The sequence below is a fragment of the Hyla sarda genome, chromosome 3, assembly GCF_029499605.1.
Source record: "Hyla sarda isolate aHylSar1 chromosome 3, aHylSar1.hap1, whole genome shotgun sequence".
Classification (NCBI taxonomy): Eukaryota; Metazoa; Chordata; class Amphibia; order Anura; family Hylidae; genus Hyla; species Hyla sarda.
Genome location: NC_079191.1, coordinates 420,728,823 through 420,741,016, shown reverse-complemented (window position 1 = coordinate 420,741,016; position 12,194 = coordinate 420,728,823). Strand labels below are relative to the sequence as shown.

The following is a 12,194-nucleotide window of genomic DNA, read 5'->3' as shown; positions in this document are numbered from 1 at the left end:
TTTATGTGTTTTTTTATTTATTTATTTTTAATTCAGAGTGTGCTTTTCAGAGAAATATTGGCATGAGGAGATTTGACCTATAATGACTATTGAGGTGATTAAGGAAGATTTTAAAGGGGTACTCCGGTGGAAAACTTTTTATTTTTTTTTATTTTTTTAATCATCTGGTGCCAGAAAGTTAAACAGATTTGTAAATTACTTCTATTAAAAAATCTTAATCATGTCTGTACTTTTTAGCAGCTGTTTGCTACAGAGGAAATTCTTTTCTTTTAGAATTTTTTTTTGTCTTTTCCACAGTGCTCTCTGCTGACACCTGATGCCCGTATCAGGAACTGTCCAGAGCAGGAGAAAATCCCCATAGCAAACCTATGCTGCTCTGGACAGTTCCTGACACAGACAGAGGTGTCAGCAGAGAGCACTGTGGACAAGACAATAAAGAAATTCAAAAAGTAAAGAATTTCCTCTGTAGCATACAGCTGCTAAAAAGTACTAAAAGGATTAAGATTTTTTAATGGAAGTAATTTACAAATTTGTTTAACTTTCTGGCACCAGTTCATAAAAAAAAATAAAAAATTCCACCGGAGCACCCCCATTAATGAGTACCTGTTGTATCCCACAAAAATATTAAACATTACTCAGTACCTAATCCTAATCATGTGCATATCATTTGTGTTTATCACCTATATTTCTTTCACAAATGCCTTCTTTTTTATTTTTTTGCTTACTTGGATTATCATTCTGTGCTCTGGAGGAGGCTTGTCCTTCTCCCTGGGTCTGCTGTGCTGTGCTGGGTATCTTCATCCAATCACTGCAGGCTTCTCTGTCCCCCTCCCCTCTGTTTTCATGGACTTTGTCCCTACCTGTACCTCAGCTCGGACAAAGATGATGCTGCAACTGGACAGGATTATGTTCTGGATAGTATGGGGACCCCTAGTGGTCTCTTTTATTTTTTTTTTTACATAAGCCATGATTTCTGTAAAAAGTAGATACATATCTTTTTATAAAGTATATTTCAGAAAGATCAACGTTATGCCAAGATGTACAACATTTAAAAGTTTGTGAACCTGACAGTGCCCATTTAAGAAAGTTGACTTACAAGTAGGTGGCACTAAATGACATTTTTCTTCCTTCTGGAGGAGAAGATAATTTGCATGTTATTTTCCCATGGAGCATTGCCTGTAAGACTTCATACGTAGATGACTTTTCTTCAATGAGAACCGGTAAACCCCCACCAGAGCCTCCTGGAATGGGATCCTGTTATTTGGTAGACGTTGACTGTTTTGTGCATTTTTCGGTAATCTGCAGAGAGGAAGCAAAGACGAGCAACTTCATTGGAATTTATTGGCATCGCCATCAAAGACTGGAGGAAGACAGATCTTCACAGAGCCGGAGACCTCAATTGAATTTCACTGTAGATTATTGTGCTCACAATGCTTACCTGTCCGCAAGGATCTGTCTGTCCCAGCCTACCCCCTCCCCTCTTCCTACACACAATATTCTGTTGAGGTTTGGGGAAATATTCACATTTGGCATATTTGTTAAGGAAATTTCCAAGATTGTCCCATACATCTGAATGTGCTTTGCAGGTGTCCATGCGGCGTCTACAGTATTGAACGCATTCGAATGTATGTAACACATCTACAGTCATATAGGTTTTTGGAACAAATCTCACATGTGACCTTAACAGCAAAAGTTTTGAGATTGTTTGGAGTCTGAGTATTCAGACACTGAAGGAGCAGGGAGTGAAGCACACGGCCGAGACAATCCTATAGACTTTATAATTGTCCCGGTCATGTGGCAGAAAACCGGGAGAGATGACGCTTAGCATGCTCCTTTCCCAAATCGTCCTATTGATCACTCAGACCCTGACTGATCAAAACTTTTGACATTTCTCTACAACATGTGAAAAGTTAAGTTCCCATTTAAAGGGGTACTCTACCCCTAGACTTATCCCCTATCCATCGACGCGACCCCCGCAATCTCCCTGCTGCACCCGGCGTTCATTCAGAGTGTCGGGTGCAGCGCCGGAGGCTCGTGACGTCACTGCCTCGCTCCCTCAATGCCTGTCTATGGGAGGGGGCATGACAGCAGTGACATCATGAGCGGGGCGCGGCAGTGACGTTGCAAGCCTCCGCCCCGCATCGCCAGTTATCCGCCACGGAGCGAAGTTCGCTCCGTGCATCGGATGTCTGGGGTGCAGCAGGGAGATCGCGATGGTCCCCAGGGGCGAGACCCCTGTGATCAGACATCTTATCTCCTATCCTTTGGATAAGAGATAAGATGTCTAGGGGCGGAGTACCCCTTTAAGATATGTCCTGACCTACTGGAATTGCAGAACATATTCCATAAAAAATTTTGAACAGAAATTCTGCAGCAGATTACATTTACCATGCACATAAATGAGATCTTAATAAATCTCATCCATGCGCTGTGCAATTTTTGTACAACTTGAGCGTCTGATTAGTGGGGGAGGGCCAACTGCGAAGACCTCCTACTGGTCCTGAGTGGCGGTCAGAGCCATACTCTGCTCCATTTAACTCTTTGGACCTGATGAAGCTAGTCGAAGTCTTTGTAGGGTCATCTGTCTGTCCCATAGAGTTTAATGGAATTAGAATGCTCTATTCAACTAGGGGGAAATAGGAACCCATTTCATGTGGGGGGGCTCAGTGGTCAGACCCCCAACAATAAGACACTCATAATCTATCCTGCTGGTAGGCAATGAGTGTCATTCATGAGACGAGCCCGTTAAATCCATAGCATGTCAGTTTCTGTCATAGATTGTTTTGTTGTGTATTTTCCATTTTAGCTTCAATGTAGAAGTCAAATCCTGCCATTTGGTCCTATTCATGATATGAATCCAGATTTTGATATTGTCGCCAGTCACTGGAAATGCTCACATTTACCCTCTTTGTTTCCACCGTTAAGACCAGGTCAAATTTTTGCATCCATGGTTAGTTACTTTTTGTTGGGTGTTTTTCATGATTTCCGATGAGTTGATGTCTCTCTCTTACCATTTTCTTGTTTCTCTGTAGGCATTTCAGTAGGACAATGGAAGAGCTTGTCCATGACCTTGTGTCAGCACTGGAAGAAAGCTCCGAACAGGCCCGAGGATGCTTTGCCGATACTGGAGATCACTCCCGAAGCATTTCATGTCTTCTTAAGCGCCAAGCAAGAAAACGAAGGGGAAGGAAGAGACGTTCCGACAATACCCATCACCCATGGGAAACGGGACACTGTCTAAGTGATGGCTCTGAGTCCAGTCTTGAGGAACAAAACAAGGACTACAGGGAATGTGTCAGTAATAATAAGAAGGACAGTGACTCGGATGACCAGCTTTTACTGGCTAAACGAAGGCCTACCTCCAATATTACCAATATTCGTAGTAAAAGGCCCCTGTGGCATGAATCGGACTTGGTTGCAGATACTTTGGCTAGTAGGACCTTACGAAGGAGACGGAAAGTGAAAAGAATGGCCATCGACCCACCATCAGAAGTCCCCAGCACCATGACGTTGTCACAGAGTCTCGATCAGGCCATGGACAATGACTCAAAACACTATCAGCACCTGGAGTTATCAAAAAATAAAGTGAAGAAGCGAAAAATTGCTCCTCCGAGGCATGGGATGGAGGTTCCTGATGAGGGGGTGGTGGTGGAAGGAGAAGACATTGGGCACGGAACCAAAGACAAGATGGATTACGAAGAGCAGAAGGGCTCGGACGAGAACATGAGTGACAGGTTGTTTTGCGGGGGGACAATATGAGAAAATTCTGAGTAGTCTTGTTATTCATGTTCCTGGTGATAAGTAAAGCTGGCGTTACACTATAGACTAAAGGGGTATTCCAGCTTTTTAACATACTTACCTAGCCCCAGTCCCCTGCAGCTCCCATTCACTTCCATCCGGTCCCGCGATCTTCTCTCTTGTTTCTGCTTCTGAGAGCAGCCCTGGGTGCAGTCCCTGCTGGCTAAGACAGGGCACCACTGCAGCCAATGACTGGCCAAGATCGAGGTAAGAGATGGAGGTGAATGAGGCTGTGGGGGACCGGGGGCTAGGTAGGTACGATTCTCTCCCAACAGCAGATGTCAAGGGAGAGAAGGATCAGTCATGTTGGATTTCAACATGCCCTATCCTTTTGTTTTTGAGGTGCAAAGCCGCTGCCAGAGAAGTTCTCCTCCCCTCCCCATCTGGAATATGTGCATGTTCATCCTAGCTGAGTGTACATGTGTATGAGGATCAGGAGATGAAACATTAGATAAGTTGTCTAAACTTTAAAGGATCCGGATCAGCTAAACCCTATGGGTTTAGGGTCTTCTGACCGTCCCCTCATTGCTGATTTTGGGGGAAAAAGTGTTTAGGGTTGTTTTAGATGGGCATACCTGATACTAGCACTGAGTTACTAGTTTAAGCAGCCTATTTCAGAGCTCTTTAAGTGTGGACATGGGGGATGGGGTCTGGTGGTTGTGGTTCCGGGCTGCACAAATAAATCAGGGTCTGCTATGCTCTTCAGTAAACATGTGCAGTGGAGCTAAGTGGGGCCGTCTGCAGTTTTTGATCTTGTTTTTGATTTCTCCAAGCTAGTACCTGTTTTCTTATACCCATGGTAGATGATCAGAGTGTGATCCCATGGTGGTCTGACTGCTGGTCGTCCTATTGATAAGACCGGGGCCCTGTGTTCCCTATATGACATGCGTGGAGGTCGAGCCTGCTCTCTGATGCTTCATTCACATTCTATGGGATTTATGGAGGTATCTGAGTGCTGGTCTTGACTTTCTTGTCAGTCCTATAGAGTAGTGTTTTCCAGCCATGGAGCCCCCAGCTGTTGACAAACTACAACTCCCAACATTCCCAGACAGCCATGTCACGTCCAGCGCCGTTGCTCCGTACTTTCCTTCGTGGCTGTAGCCATGACCCTTTTATATTGCCTTGTTACATTTTGCAGCCACTGACCCTATTTGCAAATGACAGGGATGAGATGTGCTATGTGGATTTGTTCATGCTGAGTACCTTGCACCCCCACCACCACCACTACTAATACTTCCCAACTAGGCGGCCTCCATCTGTTCCAAAACTACAACTCCCAGCATGCTGGGAGTTGTAGTTTTGCAACAGCTGGAGGCACCCTGGTTGATCCTGGTTGAAAAACTCTGTCCTAGTGAAATGTAGCTTGTGGTCCTATGTCACCGTCTCTCCATTCATTGTGTATACGACTGCACTCTGCTGTCTTTGGTAGTGCCATAGACAGTGAATGAAGTACCAATGTGCATGTGTGACCGCCACCTCATTCAGACGGGGGGAGACTCAAGACCTCTACTATAAGACGGCTGGTGGTCCCAGCAGTGAGACTTCACCCCCCTCATCAATCTATTCAATGGATAGGAAATAAGTTGTCATTTTAGATGAGCTCCTTTAAAAGGGAACAGATCAGTAGATTTTAGCATATATAATGCTTGACAATGCGTTATATAGGCTAAAATCATTATCGTCACAATCCCCGTGGGTTGTTTTTGCCCCAGGGATGGTGAGGATATTAAGTTATAAGTTTAAGTCCCCCCGGGCCACCTGTTAAGTAGTCCCCTGGGCGGGGACTTACACTTACCAGCTCCGTTCGCTGCAGCCGTGGTCCTGCCCCGATGGTTTGAATGACGGCTCGCGTCATCGCTCTTCTCCTTAAGCAGACGGGACTAAGCCTAGGGGACTACTTGCCGGGCGGCCGGGGAGGGTGGGGGGACTTTATAACTTAAAAGAAAGCTGTCACATGTTCACTCCCGCACTAACCACAGGTACTGACGGATAGTGCGGGGGACGCTGATTCATATGATCCCTACCTTGCCCCAATCCATCCGGCTGTCCGCCCGCAATCTTAGTCTTTCTATATATGCAAATGTGGCTGTAACTGGCCCGGGTGGGGTTTTCAGAAGCCTAGTGGCACTGTGACGTCTGTGCCGCCCGTCCGCAGCGCCGCCGGCTTATGAATATTCATCCCCCTCTCCCTCCGACTCTCCCTCTCCCCGCCACTTCATATGAACTGGTCTTCACTGCGCATGTGCCGCACCCTGACAAGCGCAGTGAAGACCAGTTAGGAGCGGCGGGGAGAGGGAGAGCCGGAGGGAGGGGGAAAGAATATTCATAAGCAGGCGGTGCTGCGGACACGCGGCGCTGACGTCAGTGCAAGTTAAGCTACAGAAACCCCGCCCGTGCCAGTTACAGCCACATTTGTATATATATAGAAAAACTAAGATTGCGGGCGGACGGACCCGGGCAAGGTAGGGATCCTATGAATCAGCGTCCCCTGCACTATCCGTCAGTACCTGTGGTTAGTGCGGGAGTGAACATGTGACAGTTTTCCTTTTAATATCTTCACCATCCCTGGGGGCACAAATGTCCCCCGGGGATGGTGAGGATAACAATTTTAGCCTATTTAACGCATTGCTAAGCATTATATATGCTAAAATCTACTGACTGGTTCCCTTTAAATGGGCACTCTCATTTAAAACTAATTTTTGCTATTGCACTTGTTATGGTAAATTAAAAAAAAATATTTCTATTATACTGTAAATTATACTGTATACTATAAAAAAGCTCAAGAGCACATTTTTCCATCCCCCCCCCCTTCTTATACACAGACATAGGACTGAAGCCCAAACACAGGAAGTGCAGCCTGGAGTGCTGAGGGGGGGCGGGGGGGGGGGGGAGGGTGGTGTCCAACCAACAGCATATGGCAGTTAAGTGTGAGAGGAGCTATGATTGGATGAGGTTGGACACACCCCCCTAAGCACTCCAGGCTGCACTTTCTCTGTTTGAACCTTAGTCCTAAGTCTGTGTATGAGATGGGGGAAAATTTGCTCTTGAGCTTTTTTAAGCACAAATGAAACATAGAAAACTTCATTTTTTTTAAACAAAGTATATTAGAAATATTTTTTATTTACCATAAGGAGTGCAATAGCAAGATTTAGTTTTAATGAGTGCCCATTTAAGTAAGAAATTGGAGCTCGATGTTAGAAAAATGGAGTTCAAACTTCTACAGAAGAATATAAAATAATTTGCACAAGATATTTAAAATGTTTTTTGAAAAAAAAAAAAAAAAATTTTACGTGATATGTGGTTGGTTCCCTGCAGGAATCACTAGGCCCTGCGGGTTGCCCTTTGCTGCATCATTAACACACAATCCTCTAACCTTGCTGAATTGCTAACTTTATTATTTTTTATTTTTTTTGTCCCCCATCCTTGCCAAATATTAATTCCCTCTTTCTTCCGGGCCCTGGCGTTTTATATGCAGGAGAAAGGTCTCGAATGGCTTTCTAGTCAGGATTGCTCCCTTCCCGAGCACTTGTGTTCTGGGATCAGACTGAATAGCTCGGCATTAGAAAGGAGCAGAGAGCGTTTGATGGAGGCAGATAATAAAATTCATCAATTGTGTCAGCACCTCCATACAGCCGCATCTGGCTCCTTGTCAGGCTCCCATTAGATTCCTGAGGTTTTATGTGCCAAAAATAATACGCTCAGTTGTTCATAAAACCGTGGCATTTGCAGCATGATTACAAACAAATTTAATTTCTCCCCTTTTTCTTGGACATTGAAAAGAGGAAATTGACTCGGAATATTGTAGATATGTGTTTTTTTTTCTGATGATTAATCTTTCTCCTTTTTTTGTGGCTTTTCCAGTGAATCCAGCAGTATTAGCAGCAGCGATGCGGGTTTGTTTACCAACGATGAAGGACGCCAAGGTACTGAGAACAGTCTCCTCTGCTTCAGAATTAAGTCTAATTGAAACGTGCTAATGAGCGAAACGCTTTACACCTTCTAATTAATACTGCCGGATAGCGCGGGTAGTCTGCGCCGTGGCGGGAGTGTAATACTCCCATCTAATGTGATAATGGTAGACTTTTTAATGATTCTTATGTGAACTGATCATTGTTTACACAATCTGACATTACATACTATTACCTGACGCAGACGTGAAGAGGATGCCTGTAATTACAGCACCTGTAACATTGGCGCTAAGGCACCACCAAGGCTAGAAAAATAATGCAGGGATAATTCACATATTAAGGCTGCACATCTGTGCATCATTGGCATTAAAGGGAACCTGTTATCACTTTTATGCTGCCCGCACTAGAGTTCTACAGTGCTGTCCCAACCTCACTGGCCTAAAAAGGGTACTCCGGCAGAAAATAATTTTATTTTAAATCAACTGGTGCTAGAAAGTTAAACAGATTTTTAAATTACTTCTATTAAAAAAATTGTAATCCTTCCAGTACTTATCAGCTGCTGTATGCTCCACAGGAAGTTGTGTAGTTCTTTTCTGTCTGACCACAGTGCTCTCTGCCGACTCCTCTGTCCATGTCGGGAACTGTCCAGAGCAGGAGAGGTTTGCTATGGCGATTTGCTCCTGCTCTGGACAATTCCTAAAATGGACAGAGGTGTCAGCAGAGAGCACTGTGGACAGACAGAAAATAAATTCAAAAAGAAAAGAACTTTCTCTGTAGGATACAGTGGGGCAAAAAAGTATTTACCAATTGTGCAAGTTCTCCCACTTAAAAAGATGAGAGGCTCCTGTAACTTTCATCATAGGTATACCTCAACTATGAGAGACAGAATGAGAAAAAAAATCCATAAAATCGCATTGTCTGATTTTAAAATAATTTATTTGTAAATTATGGTGGAAAATAAGTATTTGGGCACCTACAAACAAGCAAGATTTCTGGTTTTCACAGACCTGTAACTTCTTCTTTAAGAGTCTCCTCTGTCCTCCACTCGTTACCTGTATTAATGGCTCCTGTTTGAACTTATCAGTATAAAAGACACCTGTCCACAACCCCAAACAGTCACACTCCAAACTCCACTATGGCCAAGACCAAAGCTGTTGAAGGACACCAGAAACAGAATTGTAGACCTGCACCAGGCTGACAAGATCTCATCCCGTGGTGTCAAAATTATCACAAGAACGGTGAGCAAAAATCCCAGAACCACACTGAGGGACCTAGTGAATGACCTGCAGAGAGCTGGGACCAAAGTAACAAAGACTACCATCAGTAACACACTATGCCGCCAGGGACTCAAATCATGCAGTGCCAAACGTGTCCTGCTTAAGCCAGTACATGTCTGGGCCCATCTGAAGTTTGCTAGAGAGCATTTGGATGATCCAGAAGGGTATTGGGAGAATGTCATATGGTCAGATGAAACCAAAATAGAACTTTTTGGTAAAAACTCAACTTTTCTTGTTTGGAGGAGAAAGAATGCTGAGTTGCATCCAAAGAACACCATATCTACTGTGAAGCATGGGGATGGAAACATCATGCTTTGGGGCTGTTTTTCTGCTAAGGGACCAGGACGACTGATCCGTGTAAAGGAAAGTATGAATGGGGCCATGTATCGTGAGATTTTGAGTGAAAATGTCCTTTCATCAGCAAGAAATGTGGCTAGGTCTTTCAGCATGACAATGATACCAAACACACCGCCCGGGCAATGAAGGAGTGGCTTCGTATAAGAAGCATTTCAAGGTCCTGGAGTGGCCCTTGGAGGGAGTTGAAAGTCTGTGTTGCCCAGCGACAGCCCCAATACATCACTGCTCTAGAGGAGATCTGCATGGAGGAACGGGACAAAATACCAGCAACAGTGTGTGAAAACCTCGTGAAGACTTACAGAAAACGTTTGACCTCCGTCATTGCCAACAAAGGGTATATAACAAAGTATTGAGATGAACTTTTGTTATTGACCAAATACTTATTTTTCACCATAATTTGCAAATAAATAGACAATGTGATTTTATGAATTTTTTTTCTCATTTTGTCTCTCATAGTTGAGGTTATAACCTATGATGAAAATTACAGGCCTCTCTCAACTTTTTAAGTGGGAGAACAATTGGTGGCTGACAATACTTTTTTTGCCCCACTGTAGAGCAGCTGGTAAGTACTGGAAGAATGAAGATTTTTTTAATAGAAGTAATTTACAAATCTGTTTAACTTTCTGGCACCTGTTGATTTAAAATAAATTGTTTTCCACCCCTTTAAATGATAGATCTCTGTCTATCCCCAGTCATGGAGAGATCTATCAATTAATGTTGGCGGGGTGGAGAGAAGCTGCAAGGGACAGCTCCAATGACTTGGGTTCAGACCGCATGAAAGTGATGACAGGTCCCAAAAATTGCAACTAATGATAATGAATGTGGAAATGTTAAAATCCAGCAGATTTGGATTTCTGCTGGTCTTCCTTAAATGGGCACTGTTACTTTAAAAATAACTTTTGACATGTTGCAGAGACATGTCAAAAGTTTTCATCAGACCCCGACCAATTGCTAGAACATATCGAGAGAAGAGCGCCCCAAATGCGTTCTCTCCCAATCTGTGCCATGTGACTATGACAAACTTACAATGTAAGTCTATGGGATTGTGTCGGCTACGGCTCAGCCACACTCCTCTCTCCCTGCTGGTTCTAGTAATCAGTCGGAGTCTTACCTAGACCAACAAAATCTTGTTTGTTAAAGTGACAGGTACACTTTAAATTGTAGGCCGTAACAAAACTAAAATCACTGATTACCGTATTTTTTTTCGGGGTATAACACGCACCCTAAATTTTCCAAGGAAATTTGGGTAAAATTTTTTTTAACCCAAATATCCTTGTTAAAATTAGGGTGCGTGTGTGTGCGGGTATACCTCGATAAACTGTTTCTGGCCCTGCCGAAGCTGCTGCAGTTCAATTATTTATAGTGGGCGTTTTAAATCATTGAACCACAGCGGCTTCTGCAGGGCCAGAGTCCCGCTGCCGCCGCTGCCCGTTTCCCTCCCCGTCCCCGGTTTTATAATTACATGTCCTGGGGACGTTCAAGCTCCGGCGGCGTCCTGAGCTGTCACTGTGCGCCGCGCACTGACGAGTGACGTCTCGTTGAGGATGTCACTCGTCATTCCGCAGCACACAGTGACAGTGCAGGATGCCGACGGAGTATGAAGAAGCGCGGTCCCCAGGACATGTAATTATAAAACCGGGGACGGGGGAGGGAATCGGGCGGCGGCGGGACTCTGGCCCCCGCATAATCCGCTGCGGGTCAATGATTTAAAATGCCCGCTTTAAATCATTGAATTGCAGCGGCTTCTGCGGGGCCAGAAACAGTTTATCGGCGTATAACACTCAGATAGACTTTAGGCTAAATTATAGCCTAAAAAAATGCATGTTATACGCCGATAAATTCGGTAGTTGCAGTTTAGCAGCACAGCATTGCAATAATATGTTGTGCAGCTTAAGTGATCATGTAGCCCTGGTCTTTAAAGAGTACCTTTCATCGAACCATATTTTCTAAACTAACTCAGATTATATTCCCTAACTACTCCTAACACCCCTCCTGCCCTTAATTTTTTTTCCCCGAGTTTTAAAAAGCTGTGTATCATACCTTTCCCCTTGCTCACATTGTATGAGCTCCCGGACGGAGAAAGTGGGCGTTCCCCAGCAGGCGCGATGTCACTGAAGCCTGGGAGAGCTGTGCCCCGCCATGCCCCGCACACTTCCTGAGTTTGGTCTCCTGCCAGGCCGGGAGTCTGTTTGACTTGCGGCAGGGAACAGAACAGAGCCACCTAGTGGATGTTTTTTCAATCACATTAAAAACATATAAAGGCTGAGAATTTTAACAGCAAGTAAAAAGAAAAGTGTCTTATAATTACATAAGGACCAATATATTAAAAGTTTTGTTTAATGACAGGTACTCTTTAAGGACTCTATACTCTATACTCCTTAAGGATTCACATGTACAGGATTCTGCGCAGATTTGATGCACATGATTTTTTACTGCAGATTAGAATCTGCTCAGTCATTTTGTTTACATTGAAATCTGCTGCAGAAAATCCTGTGCATCAAATCTGCGTACGTGTGAACTTACCCTAAGGGGTTATTCTACCTTTCAAAAGTAATGTCCTATCCATCTCTCTGCACTCCTCCCAGTCAGCTGTTTGAAGAGGCCATTGTTCTTGTGCTGCCTCCTCTTCAGTGTTTGTGCACTGGCTTGCACTTACAATCACCGTCCTCTTTGTAGCAGCAGTGCAAGTTATTGCAGCGATGTCCCGGTCAAGTGAACTGGGCAATGCTACAAGTCCCTTGCACTGCCGCTACTGATAATACGGCGATGCAAGGATCAGTAAAGATAAACATTGGAAAGGACGCAGCTCTTGCACGAGTGTCACAGCCCCTTCAAATGTATGGTCTGGGGGATC

General features: G+C 44.3%; 1 protein-coding gene across 1 annotated transcript in view; it reads left to right on the top strand.

Moving 5' to 3' along the window:
• Positions 1-3,032: 3,032 nt before the first annotated feature.
• The window catches only part of GPATCH2 (G-patch domain containing 2), a gene marked incomplete at its 5' end in the record, with an annotated part of 142,346 nt that continues 133,184 nt past the window's right edge, over positions 3,033-12,194 (top strand). The window contains 2 exon segments of the mRNA XM_056568351.1: positions 3,033-3,734; positions 7,660-7,721. Of these exon segments, the coding sequence (XP_056424326.1) occupies positions 3,033-3,734; positions 7,660-7,721 (764 nt within the window).